Raw genomic sequence first — 26,380 nt, 5'->3', positions numbered from 1 at the left:
AGGGACATCTTCAACCAGACCAGGTTGCTCAGAACTCCACCCAGCCTGGCCTTAGATCTTCTCTGACTCTGGCACTTCAAGTGAACTTAAATCAAGCAATTATTCTCACTGAAAAATGTGTAGTCTCCTTCAAAGCAGGCACCCAAGCCCTGCCGAGGTTTTGGTGCCTTTTGGACACCCTGCTGCTGCCTCTGCCGTGGGTTCAGCGCAATAATCCCAGCCTGCAGTGCCAGTGCTGCTGTCACTGTCTGTTTAAACTCAGGTTACAGGCTGCTCCGTCAGTTCAACACTCTCACTTCAATTCCTGTACACCTCCTGGGTAAATACCATCTGATCCCCCCCTTGCAACTGCCTCAGCTGTGTTTGCCACACCGTCTGTTGTCACTTCTGTCCCATAACCACCTCTGACACCTTCCTGGAGGCTCAGAGGCTGTTTTTCCTCAGATTGTGGTGCTCAGACCTGAAGTGGAGCCATGAGCCAAGACCTGAGGAGAGCAGTGGTGTTACCTGATGTCTTACAGATGGTCTCTCTTGTTATGCATCCCATTATATTTGGGTTTTATTCATAGCAGAGTGGTGCTGCTGCCTCACCCTCAGTGTGTAATCCAGTATTTCCCTGATTTCCATCCTGTCTTTTCTGCTGCCTCAAGCTCTTTTAAGGCTGATTTGATAACTGGTTTGCTGGAAATCATCTTTATAATAGAGGCAAGAGGTGATGAATTGATGGCTTTGAAGATAGATGGTTTGTTGTTTCAAAGCATGGAGGCCACAACATTGATGTGGCCAGCACTACTTACCTGCTTTGAACTCAAAGATGGTCTAAAATGTAGAAAAAAATGGATTGCAGTGGCTGTGGTACTCTTTTCTCTTAACTTGTTTTTGGTTCTTGGTTTTCTTGTAACTGGTTGTTTGGGTTTTTTTCCTATTTTCTTGTGTTTTGTTTTTGTTTTTTTCAAGAGGGGACCCATTTTTATGCCAGATGCTTCCATGAGTGTTTCTCCCCTTAAAATCAGACTTGAGTTTTCCAGTCCTTAGAGCAGATAACGTTGGACTAAAACCATCTCTCTCCTGGTGTGAGGGTGGCTGGGGGGCCTGGAGGGGGATGTGGCTGAGCATGGTGCTGTGCCCAAGGGTCTCCTGCCAGGAGCAGAGATGCTCTCAGGCCACGAGACGGAAATGCCAAGGCTGTGGAGGAGAATTTGCAGGCAGAGGAGGATCAAGGCATCTGTGCTCTCATTGCCCCAGCAGGCAATGGGGTGTGGGGGAATGGTGCCCTTGGGAACAGGGGGACAGATGGCACATTGACCCCCAAACCCCACCAGGGCCTTCAGCAATCACCTCTAGAGCTCTATGAGTGTCTTTGGCTGGGCAGAGAGGGCTGCAGTGACACAAGGTTGGCATCACAGATCTTTGCTGCCGGGGGTGGATGTTTTTGAGCTGGAGCCATGAGGACTTAGGGCCAGAAGACCCAGGTGGACAAGCAGAAGTGGAGACTATGCAATCTGCTGGGTTGCTCTGAGCCCCCTTGCAGGGACCCTATGGGGAAACACCACCCAGGGCTCCTTGCAGGGCAGAATTTGGCCATCCCTGGTGATGTAACCCCAAGAGAGCAGGAGCAGACCCTTCAATGGGAGACAGCACCTGCTCTCTGGTCGATGCCAGGCTGCCCTGCCTGTGACTTGGAGCCTTCCCAAGCGTTGTCAGTCACCATGGCTGGCCCTGTTCTCACTCACACACAGTATTATCTCTACCCATTTGCTGCTGCAAATTGGCTCTGAGCAATCCTTGATCTGTCAGCATCGCCTACCCACTCTCAGATGTCACCAGCCCCCGCTGCTGCCCTGCTTGGGAACGTGTCTCTTGAAATGTAATAATTCATTAACTCGATATTAACTTTTTTTTTATTCTCTCCCCCCCCCCCCTTTCTGCCACCTTTTCCTCCTTCTAATGGACAAAAGCAATTAAGCTCCATTAGGGATCAAGTGAGTGGGAAGTGGCTCCCTCAGAGAGGCTGCCACAGCTGCATGAACACTGTCCCTGAGTGTGTGTGACACCAGCCTGCTGTAAATTAGAGCTCCAAGAGGAGAAGGGCTGCCTCAGGAAAAGGGGGAGAGTGCTGCTTGATGAGCACCTTTTCCAATGCCCCCATTCCCCTCTGCAGGAAGAGGTGGCCTGAGGCTCAGCTGGTCCTTCAGGGTGGCTTCCACTGGGGGCACACAGTGGTGGTTTCTCTTGCCATGCAGCACAAGGAGCTGGAGGACAGAGGGATGGGCAAGCAGGAGACAGCAGAGAGTGGCCAGGTTCCCAGCTGACACATCAGGAGGAGCTTCCCAAATTCTCCCACAAGCTGAGAGAGCAGGGATGTGACCGTGTTCATAGGGGTCTCAGGTTGAGGGAAGAGATGAGGATCTGACTCCATGTTTCAGAAGGCTTGATTTATTATTTTATGATATATATTACATTAAAACTATACTAAAAGAATAGAAGAAAGGATTTCATCAGAAGGCTAGCTAAGAATAGAATCAGAAGGAATGAATAACAAAGGCTCTGTCGGACTCTCTGTCCGAGCCAGCTGACTGTGATTGGCCATTGATTAGAAACAACCAACATGACACCAATCACAGATGCACCTGTTGCATTCCACAGCAGCAGATAATCATTGTTTACATTTTGTTCCTGAGGCTTCTCAGCTTCTCAGGAGGAAAAATCCCAAGGAAAGGATTTTTCATAAAGATGTCTGTGACACTGGGGTTGTTCCGCCTGGAATGGAGAAAGCTCTGGGGAGACCTTAGAGCTCCTTCCAGAGCCTAAAGAAGCTCCAAAAGAGCTGGAGAGGGACTTTGGACAAGGCCATGTAGTTATAAGACAAGGGGGAATGGCTACCCACTGCCAGAGAGCAGGGTTGGATTAGATATTGGGGACAAATTCCAACCTGTGAGGAATTCCAACCTGTGAGGGTGGTGGAGCCCTGGCACAGGGTGCCCAGAGAAGTTGTGGTTTCCCCATCCTTGGAATGTTCAAGGCCAGGTTGGATGGGACTCTTGGCAGCCTGGGGTAGTGGAAGGTGTCCCTGTCCATGGCAAGGAATGTGATGGTCTTTAGGGCCCCTTCCAACCCAAATCATTCTAGGATTTGGTATCTGTGGGGTCTGGGAAAAGTGCTGCCAAAGCTGTTGTGGAATTAGGGCCCGTGGGGCGGAGCTGGGAGGACCAGAGGAGAGGAAACTTCCCCATTGACTCTGACTCCAAACAGCATTTTCTCATTCCTTGACATCCCAAATTTGCAAACAAAGGGTGGTGAGGGGTGATTGCACAGCCAGAATGCTCCTGCCTTTCCTCCAGCTAGAGCAAGGAGGCATGGCATACCCAAAACCGCGAGTGCATTTCACTCTTGGCTGGGGAGGTCCTTCTCCCCCATCTCCTCCCACCCTCCTTCCCTTCACTTAGGCTGCTTTTTCTCTCCCTTGCCTTTTGTTTCCCCGCCCCGCTTCCCTGCCCCAGGAAGAAAGTCTCATTTCAGTGTGAAAGGCAGTGCTGGAGGGGGAGTCATTTGTCACTTAATGCCGGAGCGGCAGGAAACTGCACCTTCCTGGGGTGGAATGAAAAGCGCTTGGATTGTCTGGGGATCTCAAACAAGAGATGCAGGGAACATTCCGGGCTTTCCACACAAACACACTCACACACACACACATGCAGAAGCCCACACAGCATCAGGGTGTAATAGCTCAGCTGGGGTAAAGCACTTGAACGCTCTCTGCAGCAGACAGAGCAGCTCTTTCCGTTCTTTGGAATAGTTTTTGTTTTTCTGAGGGCTGAGATTGCTGCTGGTCTCTGGGGAGAGAGATGTTCCTCTCACAGAGAGAACAGTGCCATTTGCTCTTTGTAATCACGCTTCCCTTGGAGCATCCTGGGACTGGGAAGGGGCTGAGGGCGTGGGATGGAGTTCTGTAGGTGCAGGGAGTCTGTGCTGGGCATCACACCTGGACAGCTCTTGTGAGACCCTGACATCCAGAGGAGGTCAGCCATGTCTGAAGTTCCAGGAGAATACTCCATGAAGAGGCTGGAAAGGAAAAGGATTCAGAGGAGGAGGTGAAAGCAAGACAGGACCTTCCCTCCTCCATCCCCTCAGTGCCTCCTCACTCACCGTGTCCAGATTTTATTCCCTGAAGGGACACACAGAAGCTGAGCTGGCTCTGGAGTTGGGTGGCACTGGGATCATCCTCCCTGACTGGCAGCAGCTCCCAGCTGGAGCATGCAGGACTGAGCAATCAAGCAGGGAGTTTGCTCACATCCACCCAGTGCTGCTTTTCTCCTCCCTGATCCTTCACCCGTCCTCTGGCCATGCTTTGGCTGGGGGTACCCATGCACATCCCCAACACCCACCTTGGTCCCTTCTTTCTGTGCCAGGGCTCCCCAGCCCCCTGGGCATCCTGCTGCCCCTCGGGCCTGCTCTCAGCCCTCCCTTCTGCCCTTCCCCAGGGAGTTTGCCAAAGAGAGAGAGCGCGTGGAGAACCGCCGAGCCTTCATGAAGCTGCGGCGGCAGCAGCAGATCGAGCGGGAGCTCAACGGCTACCGGGCGTGGATAGACAAAGCGGGTAAAGGACGGTGCCCAGGGGACATCTGGGGGGACAGCACACTGCTGCTCATGTGGGGTGGTAGGGATGGAAAGGAATCCCTGAGCACTGAAGTGTCCAAGGTGCTCAAGGTGATGTTGAGTGCATGGTGAGGTTGGTCCCACCAGGCTGCAGGCAAGGACATCGCCAGCCTCCGGTGAGTCCTCCTGCTCTGTGGCATGAAATTGTCACATTCTGTGCACAAACACACTGCATCTGCAGGGAGGCTGTAAGCAACAGGGCTGTCAGCTGTGCTCTGCCATGGTTTCCTCTCTCCCGGCGTTTGCTGGAGTCCCCTGCAGTGGTGGGCAGTGGGAAAGAAGAGCAGTCAGCAGGGAGAAGGGTTTTCCAGTTAAATCTCCTCCTGGAGCCATCTGGAGGGGATGAACGTACTGGTTCCTACCTCGGGGCTCCTGGACCTGGGCTGGGGGTGGTGGAAGTTCCAGGCTTCCTCCTGACACCAGGCATGACAGCCCGTGGGTGTTGGTTCCCAAACTGCCACAGCCCATGTCCTTGCTTGCTCCTCCTAGGAATGAGGCCAGTGCATTCAGCTCTGGGAAGGGAGGATTTACACTTTCATCCAGTGTTCAGACTTGTAAAAGATGGGTGTCTTCAAATGAGTCCTGAGCACCAGACGTCAGTTTTAGCCCTGGGCTGGGTTGATTGAGGCCCAGACCTGCTTAGAGTTTTCAACTTCTTTCATGAGCTGAATGGCAGTGGAGAGAGAAGGGCTGATCACAAGTAATTCTCTTTTCTGATGCAATGTTTGGTAGCTGACACTTGTCACCCTCCAGAATTTGCTTTTGGGCCCTTAACCAATACTTGATAAGTTTGCAGAGCCAGTCTCTGGGCTGGGGGAAGTTCTTAAGTACCAGGCAGGACGTGTGACAGTGCCTTGTCTCCTGATGCTGAACTGTGTGTTTTGCGTAGAGGAAGTCATGCTGGCTGAAGAGAACAAAAATTCGGGGACCTCAGCCTTAGATGGTAAGACCAGCAATGCCCTTAAAATCTGCCTGCCCTTCCTTCTGCCTGCCTGGAGCTGGAGGCTCAGACCCTCCAGCTGTGATGGGGAGGCCCCAGTGGGGTCTTCAGCCCAAGAGAGGGGTGAGGGGAGGTGGATTGGCACCGTAACTCCTGAGAGAGTGTGGATGCTGTGTCTGATCCCACACAACGGAAAGCTCTGGAGTAGCACCACCTGGGTCTCTTTGTCCTGTTACCAGACCTGAGCTCTGACCACCAGGTCCTGATCCAATGGGCTGGCTATGGTCAGAGTTGGGCCACTGAGACTCCAACAGCTGTTCCTCTTGCCTTGCCAGTGCTCAGGAGAGCCACCATCAAGCGGAACCGCACGGATGCCATGTCGGGTGACGAGCACTGTGTCGACATCGCCTCCGTGGGCGAGCGGAGGCTGGCGCAGAGGAGACGTCTCAATCCAACCTTGGGTCAGTGCAGTCTGCAGCTTGCTCCCCGCAAACCTCTGTCAGCTGGTTGGGTTCCCAGAGCCCCACCCATCGCGTGGAGAGTGTCACAAACCAGACATCTCTGCTAGTTTAGCAGTGAACCTCCTGCTGCCACATAAAAATTCTCCGGATGTGTTGCGCCCCATAAGAGCAATGTCCTGTCTCATATCACAGGAGAGGCTGGAGCATCCAACTCCTTGTTCCCCTTCTTTTTCCCTTTAGGCAACCCCTCGAGTAACTCTGGCCTCAAAGGTGCCAGGGTGGACGGTGCCTCCTACTTGCGGCACAAGGAGCGGCTGCTGCGCATCTCCGTGCGCCACATGGTCAAATCCCAGGTCTTCTACTGGATCGTCCTGAGCCTGGTGGCTCTCAACACTGCCTGCGTGGCCATCGTCCATCACAACCAGCCAGCCTGGCTCACCCACTTCCTCTGTGAGTGCCTGGCCTTGGTGTGGGTGGGAGAGCATTGCAGCACACCTATTGCCAGCTGGGGGCTCTGTACAAATCACAAATGGGACAGGACTGCTGGGAACGTGCCTTGAGCTGTTTTATTTTCCAGCATCAGTCTCATTCCATGGTTATGACATGGGAAGATGCCAGCAGCTCACATCCCAGGCAGCAGACAAAGAACTTAATGTTACAACTTACTTTATAAGTTTTCTGACCAATCACACAAAGCCAAAGCACATTGACAGTAGTTCTATCCAACCACTATAAGCACAGGTACCTTTGGTTAAACAATGCTTTCTTATTTTGAATACAATACCTGCTTGTAAGCCTTAAAACGCAATGCACAGAGCTCCATTATTAAGCTTCAAACTTCATAATATCTTGCTAGATAAACTTTTCTGTAGCTTAGAGAATTATTCTAGACAAGCATTAATACACAGACCATTGTTCTATTTGTCCTTGCTTTTCTACTTTTTAAATAATTTTTCTGCTGACCTACCTCATGGCTGCTGCTTAGCTCTAATCACAGTTTTATTGTCTCTGAGGCTTGCCTTTTGCAGCTTTCCCAAAACCCTCTGATTTTGTGGATTCCCACAATTCCCCCCTCTCTGTTCACCTAAAAAGAAACTTTCATAATCGCATCATTTATTACTTGCGTTTCGTAGCCACAGTCGTGCTGGTGTGGAGCTGGGTGGGGAATAACCCCAGCTCCATCCATTGTTGATAACAAAGACCATGTAGAGGTGTTTAATTCAGCTTTGCCCTTGGCTCCATGGCCACTGAGGGATGTCTCAGCCTTGTGAGCAAACACGGAGGAGTTTTGCTGCCTCTGTGTCCTTCAGGTCTGACGTGTTTGTCATGAGAGAGAAACACTGCCAGTCCCTGTGGAGTTTATCCCAAAATTGTGAACATTGGTGATGGAAAGCTTGCTGGAGAACCACCTTTGAATGTGCACAAGCCATTGCTGGAAAGGTGTAAATTTGCAGGGATGGGACTGGTCATGGCAGAACACCCTGGTTAAAATCCTTGTGCAGAGCATGGTGAGGGAATCCCAGGCTTGGAGATTCCCAGTTATGGAGCCTCCCTGAGCCCGGCATGGGCCAGGGCACAAGGTCAGGTCTCGGAAGCACTGCATCTTTAAGGACACTACATCTTTAAAGGTGTAGTGTCTTTAAAGGACACTGCAGTGTGGGCTACTGCAGAGCAGCATGGTTAGCCCCACATGTGTCACTCCTGAGCTGCTGCACTGGGGACAGTGCTGCTTTCTCAGATGTGTTATTCTTCCTCACCTTGAAAATGTCCCTGTCGAGCCCCAGCTCTACCCAAATCTGCAGCAGTAGGCTCAGGCCTGCCAGGCTTCCAGCACGCTGCAGCGTGGTGTGGCAGCTGGTCATGGTGAGAAGCATCTTCTGGGAAAGGTGAAGAGACAGGCTCTTGCCTGCTAAATGCTCATGAAATAGCTGGAAAGGCTTTTCACTGGCTCTTGGCTGTTTGGCTCTGTTTCCCTGGCCAAATTCCAGCCATGCAATGATTTTAATCCAGGTTGATAATATTCCCCTCCAGTGTCCTGTGGTTGATGCCCTTGTAGGTTTAATGCCAAAGAGCTGCACTGCTCCGTGCTGGCCATGTCTGGTCCTGTCAATCCCCTGGGACACTGGTGCCTCTTCCCTGAATGATTAACTCATGGGCCTGATGCTCTGTTACATACAGAGATTTAGCTCCTCATGGATCAAATTCCCTTCTCCCAAACCCTGAGAGTTTGGGGATGCAGCCTGGTCCTTGACTTGTCCCATCTCTGTGGTGTGCTGGATGCTCAGCTGGTGGGTGCATGCAGCATGCTCCCACACACCTCAGAGCCTCCAGCACGCTTGGGTTTTGTCTTCCAGACTATGCAGAGTTCCTGTTTCTTGGGCTCTTCCTTCTGGAGATGTCCTTGAAGATGTACGGGATGGGGCCACGCCTTTACTTCCATTCTTCCTTCAACTGCTTCGACTGTGGGGTGAGCGGCCCCAGGGATGCTGGGCGTGTGGGGGGAGATATTGTGCAGGGCTCTGCAATGCAAGACTCCAAGGGGGAGATTGGGATGGCCCTCACAGTGGTCAGGGAGCACTTTCTGCCAGGACAGCCTAAGACACCAGGTCCTGGGCGGGGTGGTGGGTGCCTCATCTTTGGGGATGTTAAAATTCCCTTCAGCAGCCCATCCTGAGTCTTTGACTTGTGGCTGTGTCTGCTTCTCAGGTCACAGTGGGAAGCATCTTCGAAGTGGTTTGGGCTATATTCAGACCAGGAACCTCTTTTGGGATCAGTGTCCTACGAGCTCTTCGTCTCCTGAGGATATTTAAAATAACCAAGTGCGTACCCACCATCAGTGCCTGTTACCCTCAGACCATGGCTGCAGCCCAGATCCAGTCCCTCCTGCTCTCCAGCATCACTGGCAGTGCTCCAGCAATATCTCTGTTTTCTAGGTACTGGGCATCCCTGAGGAATTTAGTGGTCTCGCTGATGAGCTCCATGAAATCTATTATCAGTCTGCTCTTCCTCCTCTTCCTCTTCATTGTAGTCTTTGCCTTGCTGGGAATGCAGCTGTTTGGAGGCAGGTATGTCATTTCAAGGCTGAGGAGCAGGGGTTTCTTGGTGTTAAAGGCAAGTGATGACACCCTCTTCAGGGGCCCAGCAAGACTGTACCTTCCCCCTCAATGTCCTCCCACACAAAAATCCCTGCTTGAGGGATGCCTTTGGGCTGTGTGGGCTCTTCTAGCCAGGAGACCTTCTGGCTTCTGGCACCAAATGCTCAGGAGACCTTTTCTAGAGTGGGGAAAGGTCCTGCTAAAGACAACTGGTAGCACAGCAGCAGTCAGGGGTTTGGTGACCTTGGCATTTCACTCACCTGGTTCCCTTTGCAGGTTTAATTTTATGGATGGGACTCCCTCGGCCAACTTTGACACCTTCCCTGCAGCCATCATGACGGTGTTCCAGGTAGGAGCTGGGCTGCCAGGAGACCCAAGCAAAGGGACTTGGCACCACCTGGTTTCTCCCCCATGGCTGGGAGGGGCTCTTTACACCAAACAAGCTCCCCTCTATCAGCTGTTGCTTCCTCCCTCTCCTGCACAACGAAGTGGATGGAAAGAGGTGGAAACTCTGTTACAGAAGGTGAAGAGTTTCAAAACTCTTCTGCGGAGGCTTTGAATCCTCATCAGTGCGCAGTGGGATGTCCCTCAGGCGCTGCAGAGCTGGGTTATCCACTGCAGGGATCCCTGTACATGGTGGCACAGATGTGCAGGGGATGGGCAGTGCAGGTGACAGAGCTGCTGCCCTGTGTCCCCACAGATCCTGACGGGCGAGGACTGGAACGAGGTGATGTACAACGGCATCCGCTCCCAGGGAGGCGTGCGCTCGGGGATGTGGTCCTCCATCTACTTCATCGTCCTCACCTTGTTTGGGAACTGTATCCGCCGGGCTGCTGGGCTTTCCGTGCTGACTTCCTCATCCTCCCCTTCACAGAATCCCAGAATCACAGAATGATGAGGTTGGAAGAGACCTCCAAGATCACCAAGTCCAACCCATGCCCTAACACCTCAACTAGACCATAGCACCAAGTGCCATGTCCAGTCTTTTTTTAAACACATCCAGAGATGGTGATTCTACCACCTCCCTGGGAAGAGCATTCCAGTCCTTTATTATTCTTTCTGTGAAAAACTTTTTCCTAATATCCAACCTAGATCTTCCCTGACGTAGCTTGAGACTGTGTCCTCTGGTTCTGTCAGTGCTGCCTGGAGAAAGAGATTGACCCCACCTGGCTACAGCCTCCCTTCAGGAAGGTGCAGAGAGCAATAAGGTCACCCCTGAGCCTCCTCTTCTCCAGGCTAACCATCCCCAGTTCCTTCAAATGTTCCTCATAGACATGTCCTTCCCCTCCCAGGTGAGGGACGCCCACCACACCCCTGTGGGTGCCCCAAGGGCAGAGAAGGAGCCGTGGGGAGGGGCACTGAGGGCTGTGGGATGGGTGAGGAGTTTGTGCCTCTGGCTGGGCTCCTTGGGAGCTGCAGATACACATGTCCTTAACACACGGCTTGTGCATCCTTAGCTGCTCTCAGATACTCTGCTGAACGTCTTCTTGGCCATCGCCGTGGACAATCTGGCCAATGCCCAGGAGCTCACCAAGGTATGTTCCTGCTGCTCCTTCTCCTTCTCCCAGGGACAGAGTGGGGGAAAAGCCATTTAGGCTTTGATTTACGAGAATGCTTAAACCTGCTGCTCTTTCCAGAAACACCCACACTTCAAGTATGGCTTTATTTCGTTATTTAAACTCCCCAGTCCTGTTTGCCATCAGTCAGATGGAGATAACCCTCATCTGTTGGGTGGGACCTGATGTGGGGACTCTTACATGCTCGAGCACTCTGGAGATGTGGAGTGGGAAGCATTTTCCAGTGGTGCCAGTATTTATTTCCTGTTTACCCACAGATGTGGGCAGCAGATGTGATTTAGGATGCAATTTAGGCTGGTGCTCGGCTGCTTTTAAGACCATGCTGGGGAATATTTGCGGAATTCAAAATTGTTGGGGCACCATCTGGATAATGGTGAGCAGGAGAGAGCTGCAATGGTCAGTGCCACTCTTTGGAGCAAACCAGTGATTCTGTGGTGCCCAGATTTTTGTGGAGCTGGTGCTGTTATGTCCCTGGGGCTTACTGGAGATTTCCACGCAGGTGTAAATCTGACCAAAAAGGGGGCATGGTTTGCCTGAGGGGTGTGTGCAGGGGTCCTCCCACGGTGAGAGGGTGCAGATGGCACCTCCAGGGGAGCCCCACGGGTATCAGCAGCATCAATTAAGAGAACGCTGAGTTTTTGAAAAGCCTGAATGCTCGCTAATGACTCCTAATGACATTCCTTGCTCGGGAGACACAGCCGTACTCATTAAAGCAATCCGGGCTCTGCCGGGGTCATTCATGGATGCCTTACCTCCCACCCGGTTTGGGGGATGCCTGTCTGGCCCCTGTGGCTGTGAAGGAGGGAGGGCTGAGCTGGTCTGTGCTCTCTGGTGTTGTCCCACCGTGCTCAGCCCAGCTCCTGCCTGGAGTGGGCTGGGTTCCCTTATTTGAGCAGCCCTGATGCCTTGGGGAGGATCTGGGGTGGTGGGTAACCTGCATCCCCACAGCACAAGGGAAATAAAGTGTCTCTGGAAGTGATGCCTTAAAATTTTATATTTTTTTCAAATCCTGTACTGTATTACTGCATGACTCTGAACACCATACAGAATGTTAGCTGCTGTCTTCACAATTTGTTCAGACAAAACAATCCCTCTGGGCCTGAAACTCAAGGACACCTCACAACCAAAAAGTATGAACAAAAAGTGGAATGGGGGGGAGCAAACTGAGGGTAAATGACTTCATTACCTGAATCTGTAATTGGAGGATTAACCCCTGATATGGAAATGGACCAAACTTATAATTGTCTGAAAAACGTGTAAACATTGTCCATCCTGGGTGTAGCTGCTCTGTGAGGCTTTTGGCTGCCCAAAGTGTGCCTATTGAAGGCCTTTAATAAATATTCACTTTATTCTCTTAACCTTGTTCTAGGCAGCCACCCCAAGGCATCAGAAGGACAGATCCCCCTCAATCCCTCAGGCCTTGGCATCAAGGCTTGCCCTGCACATCCCTCACTGCTCCCAGTGGCTGAGTTTTCCCTCAGAACCCCCATACCCCACTGAGCAAAGCCCCTGTTTTCTCTGCAGGACGAGCAGGAGGAAGAGGAGGCCTTTAACCAGAAGCACGCCCTGCAGAAAGCCAAAGAAGTCAGCCCCATGTCTGCCCCAAACATGCCGGCTATCGAGTGAGTGACTCCCCAACACCCCCCTGGTGACCCACCCTGAGCCCAGCCAGGCTCAGAAGGGCACAGAGCTGCAGCACAGCCTGGCCTGGCTGGCTGGGGGGGCTGCCAACAAGAAAAAAGGGGTCCCCACATGGGGTGAGTCCCTCTCTGGGCATCTTCCTGGAGATGGATGGAGGTCTAGGAGTGTGCTGCCCATGAGCAGCAGTGCTTTTGGAGAGGTTCAGCTCTCCAGAGAGCTCCTGAAATTGCCACCCTCTACACCAAGCTGCAGCCTCAGTGCTTGGGCATGGCAAAAATATGCTAAAAGAGGCTTTCTGCCCCAAATATAGAGCTCAAGCACTCGGGGCTGAGGGTAGGAGGCTGGGGGAGGAGGAAGGTATCTTGAGTTATTCTTGAGGAGGGGTGATATTTGTTCCTGGGGAGTGTTTCTTCATGGCAGAGCTGCAGGAGAGCAGCCAGGGCTGGGGGAGAAGGGAGCAGTGGTGTCACAAATCTCCCTCGGGCTCCTTCCTTGGGAGCCAATGCAGTTAGGAAAGATGGAGCGGGTTTGTGAAACCATGTTTGATTGTTCAAAAATTTGATTTGGGTGTGAAAAAAAAAGCCCCAAACCGCATAAACCTCCAGCATGGTGTTAAGAAGCCTTGTCTCTGCATTTCAGCAGGAGAAATCTCTGTTTTTTCCTTCCTAGCTGCCTTTTTTCTCTTTATTTTGCGGTGTCATATGGTCTAAATCACATAAAACTTTCAAAGTCAACATTGGAACGAGGCGTTTTGATTTGTTTCCCAAAACAGTACATTTCAGTACAGCTGAAAGGATTATTTTATTTTTCCCCCCTCTTTTTTTTTTTTTTTTTTATAAAATCCCTTCCCAGGGAATTTTAGGTTTTGTTATGCTTTGAAACCCAGCCAAGCTTGTACAAGGCAGAATCTCTTTGCAGATTTGCTGAGAGAAACTGCTGTCTTCAAGAGAGGGCTGATCTGGGGAGGGTCAAGGCAGCCTTGGGAATGGCCCCCTCCCTGGTTTGGTAGTGGTGGGATGCTGTGGGATGCTGGTTTTAGGGGCAGCAGGAATGGGGTGTGCTTGTAATGCCTGCCTGACCCCCCAGCAGCCACAGATTTTACCCTGGATTGGGGCTGATGTTCATAATAAATCTGTCTGCACAAGTACTAGGGGTGTTAGGGGAGAGGTGGTGGAGTCTATGCTGGCTCTGTTTCTGGATACCAGTGGGAATGTGTTGGATGAAGTGAGGGAATAGAGGGCTTTAGGCAGCAGGAGAGGCTAAGGAATGGACAGATAGGAGAGAGGAAGAGGGGGAGATGGAATATATTAGGGCAGTAAAGGATTTGCCCACACTGCACATCCCTGATAGAGCTCTCTAAGTCATTGCCAGACAGAGCTGGTTGGGAAAACAGATCTTTTCAACCTTTCCTTGTTGTTCTGGTGGCGTTGAAAGGGAGCTATTGATATTCATGGGGCTTTTTTCCAGCTCCTCCCACTCACCAGGATGGACTGGGGTCAGGCCCAGGCAGTAGATGCCACGGGTTAGGCTTGATGATACGGTCAGCCTCAGGTCTGGTGTGCTTTTGGTGGTGCTGAGCTTGTGGAGGGACAACACAGAGGTGGCCAGGGCAGAGCAGAGCTGGCCCAGATGGGAACTCAGAGCTGGGCCCTGCCTTTGGTGGCTCCATTTCCCCACAGGTATGTGGTGCGTGCAGGCTGGCACAGGCATTCCTGCTGGCAGAGTGGGCATGGATGGGTGTTCCCACATGGCCAGGGACGGTGTAGGAGCTCTGTGTTTGCACAGCTGGGTGCAGCTGGCTCGGGGCTGCCAGGTGGGCACTGCGCGCGTTGAACAATGCACCGGCATGCATTGGTGCTGGACGTGCTGCGTGGGTGTGTCTGGAGGCTCTGCAGCTCGTTGTGGGGATGATGTGGGTGCTGGCAGCTCCAGCCCTGCCTCCAGCGTGGCACTGAGGCCTCCCCATGCACGGGGATCCATGGAGACCATAAGCACTGGCATGACTGGAGCGGCTCTCCCGTGAGCTGTGAGGGTTGAGGTTGTTAAGCCTGGAGACCTTGGAGCACCTTGAGAGAGCTGAAGAGGGATTTCTGACAAGGTGGTTTTTGACAAGTGATAGGACAAGGGGAATGCCTTCAAACTGTTGGGAAGTGAGCCTGCCAGAGTTCAAGAAGCATTTGGGCAGTGCTCTCAGGCACATGGTGGCATTCTTGGGGTTGTCCTGTGCAGGGCTGGGAGCTGGATTGAATGATCCTTGTAGGTCCCTTTGAGCTCAGGATGTTCTGTGATTCTATGATTGCACATTCTCAGGGCAGAGTTCTTGGAGCTGTGTGTATCTGAATCCTTTTTTGCTGAGGCAAAGGTTAATGCCTGGAATCTCAACCTGCCAGCCCTGTTAACTTGCTCTGTGTGGGGGCTGCTCAGGTGACAGCAGCTCTGTGGCATCTCATCCTGGCCTTGTGCCTTGCGTTTGCTGGGGAAGTTCATGTTCCCCTCTGTGCTCCCAGGGCAGCAGCAGTTCATGGTGGTGACTCTGAGCATCTCAGGGCTGGCTTGATGCATTGCTCCCGTGTTTCTTGGGAGAGGTGAATTTGGAGCAGTTTGAGACAGAGGTTAAGTATCCAAGGATGTCTCGGAAGTTCTGAAGGACTGGAGCCTGCACTGGCGTGGGGAAGGCTCCCAGGGAGCAGAGTGCCAGCTGGAGTGTGCCCGCCTGTGACCAGCGTGCCCGTGGGATGCCCAGGGCCAGGAGGAGCCCTGCCCAGGGAGGGGGGACAGCTCTGTGCGCTGCCCACACGAGTGGAAGGAGGGGATTGAACCCGTTTGTTTTTCCTCCGCAGAAGAGACAGGCGGAGGAGACACCACATGTCGATGTGGGAGCCACGCAGCAGCCACCTGTATGTGGGCGGCGGGGGCGCGTGTCCGTCTGTGCCTCCTGTGCTGTCTGTGCGTCCGTCCGCGGGGCCGGGGCACGCCCCGCTCCCCTCGGGAGTGGGAATTCATTGTGTGTGTGTGTGTGTGCTGTATCCGTGTGCCCCGTTTTCCCCGCTGTGTGCGGATCCCCGTGCGCGGTGCCGCGGTGCCAGTGCCCACCCGTGGCTCGCTGCCCGTGGGTTTGCAGTGGGGTGTGAGCAGTGCCCGTGCCCGTCTGTGCTCCTGGGTGTTTTCCCTGTGCCGCGGGGGTGTCGGGAAGGGCACGTCTTGTCTTCTCCAGGGTGTTGTTTTACCACACTGCAAAGGTTTGGTAGTGTGGCCCAGAAACCCAGTGCAGATCCTTCCCCTCAAAATCGCTGCTCCTCCAGACTCAGGCTGGCTTTCTACCTGGGATGTGCTGGGAGAGAGGCGAGGAGAGGTCCCTGGGTGCAGCAAGAGGGCTTGGCCTGTATTTAAGTTGTCCCCAGGCAGTCACTCAAGGGGAAGGTAGTCTCTGCCTGTCTGGGATAGGGCAAACCAGGATGCTGGCTGCTCCCAGAAGCTGTACGTGCTGCCTGAAAGCTTCAGGGCAGCAGCGAGGCTGCTGGGGCTGGTCACCCATCAGCCTGATGCTTTCTGAAGGGACGCAAGCACACTCCCAGCACCAGAGGGACACTGACGAACCACCCAACTGTCTATAAACTTGGCCCTAGCCTTCCCCCTATGACTAACCACCCTCCTAACAGGACTTCGAAACCAACCCTCCACTTTACTAGGCCGCCTCCTACCAGAAGGCACCCCCACCCCACTAATCCCTGCCCTAATCCTAATCATGACAACAAGTCTACTTATTTGCCTATTAGCACTGGGTGTACGCCTAACAGCCAACCTCACAGCAGGCCACCTTCTCATCCAACTCATCTCTACAGCCACAACAGCCCTGTTCTCCACAATACCAGCAGATTCACTCCTAACCTTACTAGTTCTCTTCTTACTAACTATCCTAGAGGCAGCAGTAGCGATAATCCAAGTCTATGTTTTCGTACTCCTACTGAGCCTCTACCTACAAGAAAATATCTAATTCTCAATGGCACACCATTGAGCCTGTAACCCTGGTGGTGATGCTTCCTTGTGCCTGGGGTTCCCTGATGAGATCCAGGGTGGGTGTTTCAGCAGGGGGACGCTGAGGGCAACCGGGATGGTGACCCCTGGCCGTGCCCCGTTGCAGGCGGGAGCGGCGGCGGAGGCACCACATGTCGGTGTGGGAGCAGCGCACCAGCCAGCTGCGCCGGCACATGCAGATGTCCAGCCAGGAGGGCATCAACAAGGACGAGCCGCCCCTCATCAACCCCCACGCCAGCATCTTCCGCAGGAAGAGACCCGGGGAAGGAGTCACCCTGGAGAAATGCGCCGAGGAGCAGGGCAAGGCAGAACGTGAAGGACCTGAGCAGCCGCTGCCAGGGGCCAACCCCGGTGGTGGGGAAGAGAGGACATCGCCCCGGGCCAAGCGGGACATGTGGCAGCAGAAGTCTTGCCACGGGAACTGTGAGCCAGGAGAGCAGGACGGGGCAGGAGGCAGCATGGAGGATAGGGCGAGGATGAGGCAGAGCCAGCGGCGCAGCCGGCACCGCAGAGCCCGCGTGGAGGGCAAGGACACGGCTGGCATCCTGGGGAGCCGCTCGGCCAGTCAGGAGATGGGGCTGGAGGAGGCCAGCGCTGCCGAGGGGACACAGGATGGGGACCGGCGCGGGGACATGGCTGCTACAGAGGCGCTGATTCCCGGGGAGCCAGAGGCGAGCGGGGAGTCCATCAGGTTGGTACCTGCAGAGGACATCTTGCAATCCTCACAGCTCCTCAAATTCTCTCCATCTCCTGCCCCTGTATCTTCTCACACCTCCTTTTCTCCCCTGTCCCTACTGCAGGACAAACGGGGTCCCTGCTGGCGACACCGATCTGATTGGCACCGCCAAGAGGGGCAGCCCCCCACACGTGGCAGCCGAGCTGTGCCAGGGGAGGACGGGCACGCTGACGGAGCAGGAGTGCAGCAGCCCGGACACGAGCGAGCAGGCGCTGCTGGATCCCAGCCGCAGCGTGAGCCGCAGCGAGCCCGACCTGTCCTCCATCACCCCCAACACCGAGAAGGCCACCGAGAGCACGGCCATCATGATCGATGTGCACGACTCCGCTGTGGTACAGAGTGAGGACCCCTCTCTCTTTCCTGAGCCCCTCTCCCAGCCCTTGGGGACTCTGTGGGGGTGGAAAGACTCTTGTGTGGGTTGTCCTGTCTGCATCCATCAGCTGGCAGGATCTCCGTGCTGCTCCTTGCAGCACCTCACCCCAGTTTTGCAGGGGGACCCAAACACCAATGCGCCAGCATCCCCTTTCTCACCTCTTCCCATCCACCCCTTCATCTGATCCATCATTTCCCACCACCCCTTCATCCAATCCATCATTTCCCCTTCCTCTCTGCCTGGGCAAAACTCTGGCATTCCCTGTTTTTCCTGGAACATCTGTAGCCTCAGGCAGCTCACTGTCACTCAAACCCCTTAGCAGCATCCTGGCTGTCAAGGTGAGCTGCTTTAAACAGTGTTATTAATTAACCAGCAAGGTGAAAAGTGGCCTTGTTAAACCCATTTTATCTGCTCCATGCCAGCAGCTGGTGGGTTTGCTTCCTGCCTAGTCCCTCTCCCTGTGACTGCACAGGGATTCAGAGCAGGAATTCAGGGGTGGGTGGCAGGGACATGCCAGGGTGTTGTCTGGGTGCAAGGTCGGGCAAAGGCTCTCGCTTTCCTGCAGTTAGCAACAAGACAGACGGCGAAGCCAGCCCCTTAAAGGAGGCTGAGACCAAAGAGGATGAGGAAGAAATGGAGAAGAAGAAGAGGAAGAAGGAAAAGAGCGAGACAGGCAAAGCCATGGTGCCGCACAGCTCCATGTTCATCTTCAGCACCACCAACCCGTGAGACGTTTTTCGCTCTAGGGCTGGGGAGGGCTGCAAGGGGAAGGAGCCCCAGACATCACCAAAACCAGGGAATCCCTATGAGAAGGGAGATGAGTATCTCTGAAACAGGCTCCCAAAGCAGCCACAGAGCTCCCCAAGCCCTACATTGCTCTCTCTCTGTGGCATGGCTCTCTCCAACACTGCTGATTTCTAAACTGGGATTTTTATTTCTTGTTTGTTATATTTACCTGCAGTTTTCTGCTGCTCTGTAGCTCTTCCCCAGACCCAGCAGCCTGGAAGAGTAAGCACCCCAATTTCTTGGGGACTCTCCCTGCCAGGCTGTGGGGCTGAGACAGCTGAGGAGAGGGACCAACAAGCCCAAACACCCCTTGGGCTCCCTTCTTCTGCTCCTCAGGCTCTGCTGCCCATCTCCCCACCCTGGAAGGCGGCATCATGGGTTGGGCTTTGCACAAGGGCTGTGGCTGTGTCCTGCCAGGGGCTCACGGGTGGGGTGTGTGTCCCTGCAGGGTGAGGAGGGCGTGCCACTACATCGTGAACCTGCGCTACTTCGAGATGTGCATCCTGCTGGTGATCGCTGCCAGCAGCATCGCCCTCGCCGCCGAGGATCCCGTCCTCACCAACTCCGACCGCAACAAAGTGATTGCAACCCCCTCCTGCTCCCCCACCAGGGCAGGCAGAGCTCCTGCAGGGTTTGAGGGATCAGGGCAGCCCATGGTGGCACATGCAATGTGCTGTGGGATCTGATTTTTTCCCCATCACGTTCTGTTGTGAACTGTGGGAGTCACCCCCAGCTTCCCCACGTGGGGTTTAGAGCCTGGGGGGAGACCAGGATGCCTGGTCAGCTGTAAAGTGGCTTGGACTGGGGAGATGCTGGTACTGGTGTGGGGCAGGTGATCCTGGCTAGCAGTGTAATTTCCAAGCCATTTGCATGGGGAATGGTTCCCTCCTGCCCACACAGGCTGGGTTTGGGGCTGTCCTGAACTCTTAGGGACGAGGCTGGGTTTGGGACAAGCAAACCAGCCCCATTTTGCTGTCCCTGAGCCAGGCAGGCTGCTGTATCTGGGTGTCTGGGTGGGCACAGTTTGCTCAGCAGCAGCTGCAGAGCACCTGTGCCCTCTGTCTGCAGGTGCTGAGGTATTTTGACTACGTCTTCACTGGTGTCTTCACCTTCGAGATGGTGATCAAGGTAAGAGCCCTGACAGGATGCAGCTTCCCTGGTAAATAGCTCAGTTCTGCAGTTCTGGTCCTAAATTTAGCAGGTGGAGACCTTAAAGTCCGGTTCTCAGCAGTGCTGGTCCAGAGTGCTCAGCACCTCCTTTATCAGCCCCGAGGCTTCCACAAAACACAAAGTCCTACAGCCAGGACACTGGGATGTCTGCAGTGTCCCTGTCCCCCAGCTTGGTGTCTGAGCTGCTCATCCCCTGCCTGTTTTTCTCTCTGTATCTCCCCTCCAGATGATTGATCAGGGCTTGATCCTGCAGGATGGCTCCTACTTCCGAGACCTCTGGAACATCCTGGATTTCATCGTGGTGGTGGGAGCGCTGGTGGCTTTTGCCTTGGCGTAAGTGGCCCTTGTCCTTGTCAGCTCCATGCCTCCCCTGGGCTGGGAGAAGGGTGAAATTGTGTGCTATGGCTACTAGACTCTGATTTTGTTTTGTATTTTATTTCTGGTATGACTCCTGGCAGTGGTGTGTGGCTGCTCCAAAGATGTTTCTCCTGGTTTGGCAGAAGCTGATGAGAAAGCAGGCAGGGAGCAAGGCAAGGCAAGCTGGAGATGCTAGGAAGAAGTTTCTGGTGCAAGTGGATTTGAAACAGAGCAGAAGGGACTGTTAGAGATGGGGGAAATGGCCTAAAGGTGGCAGAGCTGGAGTTACACACCTGTCATGCATCTTAGGGTGCACAGACACAGCAAAAGCTGCAGCCTGCCAGGTGGAACTGCCCTCTGAACACATTTGTGCTGGAAATGGTAGCCCTGGCTGGTGACGTTTCCCTCTGGTCTGAGGGGGACATTGCTCTGGAGCCCTGCAGGAATGGGGATGAGGCTGGTGGGGTTGGTTTGTGCCATCATCCTCTGAGGCATCACAGACAGCGCTGTGTGCTTGCCCTGCAGCATCCCCACTGAGCATTGTTTGGAGATTGGGCCCTGGCACTGAGCTTGTGGTACTTGTGGCTACTGGGGTGTGGCATGGAGGGCAGGAGCATGAAAGGATGAGTTTCCTGCTGCTCTGATGTGCCCTGTGCTGCTGGCTGGGGCAGGGGGTGCTGTGACAGCATTCACAAGGGTGAGGGAAGAGACGAGGATCTGACTCCATGTTTCAGAAGGCTTGATTTATTATTTTATGATATACATTAAAACTATACTAAAAGAATAGAAGAAAAGGTTTCATCAGAAGGCTAGCTAAGAATAGAATAGGAAGGAATGATAACAAAGGTTTGTGGCTCAGACTCTCTGCTTGAGCTAGCTGGGTTGTCATTAGCCGTTAATTAGAAACATCTAACATGGACTAATCACAGATCTACTTGTTGCATTCCACAGCAACAGATAATCAATGTTTACATTTTGTTCCTGAGGCTTCTCAGCTTCTCAAGAAGAAAAATCCTGAAGAAAGGATTTTCCATAAAAAATGTCTGCGACAGGGTGCAGTGAGCTCAGGGAGGGATGTGTGGTGCCGAGGTGGTGCTGGCAGGGAAGGGGCACCCCCTGGTCCATCCCCAGGGCTCTGCTGCCCCATTGCAGAGACAGGAGCAGAGAGGAGAGGCTCAGGCTCCTTTGTCACGCTGTTGTTCTCTCTTTGTGCCTGTGACACTGGCAGCAGTGGCTGCTGACAGGGGAAGACGGGAGCCTTGGCCACAGCTCAGGTACCGTGTGGGGCTCCCAGGGTGCCCACGAGGTCCCTGGATGGATTACAGCCCATAATCCATCCCTCCCACCTCACCTCACACCGGGAAGCAGCTCCTTCTCCTGGTTCTCACGCACTTGTGCCCCTCTGGCTCGTTGCTTGTGCCTTCCTCACCCTCCTCAGCCCATTCCTCACCCAGTGCTTCCAGCCCCTGCTCTCTCCTTGGGAAGAGCACAGGAGAATTCAGCTCGCCCAGCACAGGGATAGAGCAGCCCCTGGGCAGGGCAGGGGGCTGAGCACAGACCATGGGGAAGGGGCTGGGGGCAGGTTTGCTGCCTGGTGACAATGCTCTGAGCCTCTGGGAGGCCACACAGGCCACCACGAGGGCGGATGGAGCATGTCCAGGGCCTGGCTGATCCCTGCTCTGCCAGGACAGCCCCTCAGCATCAGCAGCCTGAAGATGCATTGTTTGAGTAGGAGGACAAAGGAGCCTTTGCCTTCCAAGGCAACTTCCATCAAGAGTTTTGATGGCTGAAGGAGCACAGGTTGTTGGCTCAGCCTGCTCCTGGGTGGAGGGGTGTCCTTACCTGTGGTGTTTGTGAGAGTCCCCAGGACAAGGTGAGAGATGAGGATTTGACTCCATGTTCTCAGAAGGCTGATATTATATTATATTATATTATATTATATTATATTATATTATATTATATTATATTTTATTTTATTTTATTTTATTTTATATTTACATTACATTATATTATATTATGTTATATTTACATTACATTATATTACATTACATTACATTATATTATTCTATACTGAAACTATACTAAAGAAAGAGAAAGGATACATCAGAAGGCTTCACAAGAAGAATGATAATGAAAGCTCGTGACTGACTCAGAGAGTCTGACACAGCTGGCTATGATTGGTCATGAATTAAAAACAATTCACATGGAACCAATCAAACATTCACCTGTTGGTAAACAATGTCCAAGCCACATTCCAAAGCAGCAAACACGGGAGAAGCGAATCAGATAATTTTTGTTTTCATTCCCCTCTGAGGCTTCTCAGCTTCCCAGGAGAAAATCCGGGACAAAGAGGATTTTTCAGAAAATGTCATGGTCACCCTCACCAGTGCACAGGAATTGCTTGCTGTCCCCTTGCCCTCGCCCCACAAGGGTGGCACAGTTCCTGTGGTGGCCCTGCAGCTGGCAGGGGATGTGGGGGAGCTGCCTGGCACCTTCCAGCCAGGTGTGTGCTGGGACATGTCAGGTCTGTGCTGGGACAGCCACTTGGCCCCTGCCTGCTGAGGGAAGGACGTTCCCTCTGGGCATGGGGCAGCTGAATTCTCGAGGGTGAAGGCGTGTGGAGAAGGCCTTGGCATCTCCACACACAGGTTTGCAGCGATCACTGGTATCTCCTGCTCTCTCCTGCAGCTGTAGCTGGGCAGATGCTGAGCTGCTTGTGCCATGGATGGGATTTTTGTCCTGTAAACCTGCAGGATTGTCTGTCTGTCTGCCCCGCCTCCAGCCCGGCTCCTGCTGGAGGAGATGAGCTCATGGCTTGGGCAGTGAGGGGAACAAAGGCCTCACGGTGATTTCTGATGGGTTCATGCATTATAAAGCATTTCTAAGAACACCTGCCTCTGCCCTCGGCAGCCCAGGGAGCTGCAGGATATTCACCAGCTCTCGGTGTCCCAGCCTGCCACCCTCCCTCCCAGCCTCCCTCCCGATCCCCAGGGGAAAACTCTGGTGCTGATGTTCCAATCCGTCTCCTTTTCTTCTCCCTCCGTGAGCTCTTTGATGTGGGGCCAGGGCACGGGGAATGTTCTCCTTCTTCTCCTTCTCCTTTCTCCTTCTTTCTCCTTTCTGCTTTTCCTTCTCCTCCCTCCTTCACTTTCTCCTTTCCTCTTCTCCTTCCTCCTTCTCCCTCTCTCTCTCCTTTTCTTTTCTTGTTCTCCTTCTCCTTTCTCCTCCTTCTCCTTCTTTCTCATTTCTACTTCTCCTTCTTTCTCCTACTCCTCCTCTTCTCCCTTCTCCTTTCTCTTTCTCCTTTCTCCTTTCTCCTTTCTCCTTCTCCTTTTCCTCCTCTCCTCCATGGTGCTGGGTGGGAGCAGCAGTGCCTGTGGAGTGTGGAGATAACCTGGATGAGACCAGCTGGTGCCTGAGTCCAGCACTTCCCAGCAGGAATTCTGGGGTGTTCCATGCAGGTTTCCTGCCCCTCCTGCCTCCCTCTTCACTCTGGTTTTCCCTCAGGGGTGGCTGTGGAGCACAGCAGGAGGTTCGGAGCTGGTTCAGCAGTGCCACATCCAAATCGCTGATCACCAAGTGTCCACCCACAAAGCCATCTGTCTGTGAGCCACTGTGGCTTGTACACTGCTCCCTCAGAGGCCAGAAATCCTGGGAGAGGCTGTCTCCATTCATCTCTGGCTCTCCATGTGGAAAGCCAACCCATCAATCCATGCACAGCCTAAATAAAAAGCTGTAAATCTCCAAGGAGTTTGAATTAAATTAGCTGAAATAACCAGAACCATAAGAAAAGACCCTGCTGGCTTTTGCCTCCCTCTGAGGCTGCAGTTCTCAGCAGTTTTGCAGAGCTGTCCAGGGCTGGTGGAAAGGTTGGGGCAGAGGTTGAGTGGCCAGTGTGGAGCCCTGGGTGTGCAGGGGCTGATTACCCAGCAGAGGGGCTTCTTTCCTTGCAGCATCTCCTTGTGCCCACTGGGTCTGGAAGAAAGAAGGACCCCTAGGTACTGAAAAATAACCTGGTGTGAGGCAGGTCAGGGCACCACAGAAGTGCTGCAAAGTTAAGTTGTCACCTTTTCAGCACACCTCCCTCATGTTGGACTGACACACAGCCAGGGAGTGGGGTGAGTTTGATGTGTTTTAGGAAAAGTTTTGCTTACAGGCTTTGCCCCAAGTGCTGAGCACTCTGTGTGCACGTGGCAGGGACTTGGCTCAAGCAGGGACAGAGGTTTGGTTACAGCCAGGGACCTTGGAGCCCACCTTGGCTTGTCCAATTGGAGCATCCTGCTGGCTTGCAGGAGACCCTGCACTGCAGCTCAGGCTCAGTGCAGCTCTCAGTGGAGGTGATTGAGCAGAATTTGGATGGGAATTATTGTGGCTTGCAGCTGGGTTCCCTTGGAGGCACCTGCCTTTGGCTCACTGACCCCACAGCTCCTGGCAGAGGAGCACTGTGCCTTCCTGCTGCTGCCCACTGTCCCACTCCATGCAGGTTCCTCTTGCAGCAGAGCTTTCACCACATGCCCCCCACCCAAAACCTCCAGCAGGGAGGGCAGGAGGGGATTCTGGAGGAGTTCCTCCCTGGAGATGTGCCCCATCCTGAAGGCTACAACATGGTCTACACACTGTGCCTTTCTCCTCAGGTCTGGGGTGGTGGGCAGCTACTGCAGGGTCCCCATGCAGCTCCTCTGACCCTTTTCTCACCTTCCTCCTCTCTTTCTTTCTTTTTCCACTTCTCTGCTGGTGCTGCTCGCTGGCTGCTGGGCTGGATCGCCGACAGGAATGCTTTGGGGTAACTATGGTGCTCCTGGGAATGCAGGGGGGTGGCTGCAGCTGGAGCTCACTCTGTCCCACACCTGGGCTGACCCTCAGCTGCGTTTTGAGGGGCTGCAGCACACTGCTCTGCAGGCACTCCTGAGGGCTGAAGGGATTCCCCATAGCAGGTGTCAGACACTGCTCTTGGGGTGACCTTGGTGACAACTTGCACCAGATGAGTGCTGCCTCAGTCAGATATCCCAGGCCTTTATCCAGGTCCTCTTTCTGAGCAAAACAGTGAGTCCTAGGTCTGTCTGTGCAGTTGCTTCCCGTGCATGTGAGGGCTGTGCTCCTAGGGAGGGCTATTAATTAGTGATTTTGTTTACATCTCGTAATGATTAAGCCCATTATTGTACTCCCTGTTGCATTAACCCTCACTAAGGAGCTGTGTAATTGGGAGCATCTGTTGTTGCAAATAATTTCCTTGACGTTTTTCGAGGGTGCCTGGTGGAGCCAAGGTGTGCCACCTTCACCAGGACCTCAAGATCCAGGCTTTGGTTAAAAAAGAAAAAAAATCCTACCACGTATTGTGGTACTGTGATTAGGGAATAATCATCATATGCAAGAATTGAGGGTCATGAGGGGGTTTTAATTGGGGTGAAGGCAAGAATAACTCTGATCTGGAGAAACCTTTGAGACCCTCCCAAGGGTCCAACCCCTGTGCCTTGGTCAGGGACACCTTCCACTAGACCAGGCTGTTCAGGGCCCCATCTAACTTTGCCTGGAACACTTCCAGGGATGAGGCACCCACAATTTCCCTGGCAATTTGGACCCCATTGAGCAAACCTCCCTAATTTTATTCTGCATTTCTTGCAATGGGAAGGAAACAATTTGCAGCGGTGGTGACCCCGCACAAGCCCCGTTTACAAACAGCGTGTGCCTGTGCCCTGCAAACCTCCTGGCACTGTGTGCCCTAGCCCTGGCACTGCTTCCCACAGCGAGGGGTGTGTTGAGGTCACTGGAAGGGTGACAATCCCAGGGAAAAGGGGATTGCCTGGTTTTCCATCTCTGCTGGCTGTCGGAGGAGCCACGTTGAGGTGGGCTGAGAGCTCAGCAGTGTTTGTGCCCCTCCTGTTCCCATCTTCACACGTGCTGGGGGGGTGTTTTCAGCAGTTCAGCTCCCCAGGACACCCAGGTCTACAAGGTTATTGTCTCTCTGTTCCATTTTTGGGTGCGTGTGCCTCCCTCCGACATGGCAGGACCAACAAGGGCCGGGATATCAAGACCATCAAGTCCCTTCGTGTGCTGCGGGTCTTGAGGCCCCTGAAAACCATCAAGAGGCTGCCCAAGCTGAAGGTAACGAGCTCCATCTCCTGCCTCACATCCTCTTCTCCTCTTCCCTGGGAGCAGGGACCACCCTAGTGATTTGTTTGTGAGCAATAAACAAGTTGTTTTCAAAGCTTTTGGGGTGTTCTAGGAGCCCTTCATATCTGGAGGTTTAGGGAGTTTTTGAAAGCAAGCCTGGAGCACTGCAAGGTGTCCAGAAGTAGTTCCTCTGCCAAGGAAAGTGGGGCTTGAGTGGACAAAGTGGAGCAAAGCCCAGATGTTCTCCTGAAAAATAGGCTGCCCTGGTTTTGGAGAGCTCAAATCTCTTTGGGAGGTTTTTCATCTTTCCCACCAGAGCAGGTTGCAAACAGCTCGGAGTTTTGTGTGCTGTGCTGTCATGGTGTTGTACTGGAGAGGGATTTCCCATCTCAATAATTGGATTATTTCTGCATCACAGGTAGGATTATGAATTTCCCTACCTTAG

The 26,380-nt window shown here is 53.4% G+C and overlaps 1 protein-coding gene across 3 annotated transcripts in view; it reads left to right on the top strand.

The window, feature by feature from the left end:
- CACNA1E (calcium voltage-gated channel subunit alpha1 E) overlaps positions 1-26,380 on the top strand; it is a 151,508-nt gene that overhangs the window by 95,946 nt on the left and 29,182 nt on the right. For all 3 annotated transcript variants that reach the window (XM_054286294.1, XM_054286296.1, XM_054286295.1), the window contains exons 10-29: positions 4,479-4,594; positions 5,543-5,596; positions 5,929-6,054; positions 6,295-6,504; positions 8,409-8,521; positions 8,761-8,873; positions 8,988-9,119; positions 9,426-9,498; positions 9,850-9,967; positions 10,617-10,684; positions 12,251-12,348; positions 15,208-15,264; positions 16,509-17,093; positions 17,203-17,477; positions 18,077-18,236; positions 18,746-18,875; positions 19,366-19,425; positions 19,694-19,800; positions 24,596-24,607; positions 25,830-25,926. In XM_054286294.1, the coding sequence (XP_054142269.1) occupies positions 4,479-4,594; positions 5,543-5,596; positions 5,929-6,054; positions 6,295-6,504; positions 8,409-8,521; positions 8,761-8,873; positions 8,988-9,119; positions 9,426-9,498; positions 9,850-9,967; positions 10,617-10,684; positions 12,251-12,348; positions 15,208-15,264; positions 16,509-17,093; positions 17,203-17,477; positions 18,077-18,236; positions 18,746-18,875; positions 19,366-19,425; positions 19,694-19,800; positions 24,596-24,607; positions 25,830-25,926 (2,704 nt within the window). The remainder of the gene's footprint in view (positions 1-4,478; positions 4,595-5,542; positions 5,597-5,928; positions 6,055-6,294; positions 6,505-8,408; positions 8,522-8,760; positions 8,874-8,987; positions 9,120-9,425; positions 9,499-9,849; positions 9,968-10,616; positions 10,685-12,250; positions 12,349-15,207; positions 15,265-16,508; positions 17,094-17,202; positions 17,478-18,076; positions 18,237-18,745; positions 18,876-19,365; positions 19,426-19,693; positions 19,801-24,595; positions 24,608-25,829; positions 25,927-26,380) is intronic.

Source organism: Melozone crissalis, unplaced genomic scaffold (assembly GCF_028551555.1).
Source record: "Melozone crissalis strain CALT ecotype California unplaced genomic scaffold, PUWL_Pcris_2 ptg000045l_1, whole genome shotgun sequence".
Classification (NCBI taxonomy): Eukaryota; Metazoa; Chordata; class Aves; order Passeriformes; family Passerellidae; genus Melozone; species Melozone crissalis.
This window is presented reverse-complemented; position numbering and strand designations above follow the sequence as displayed.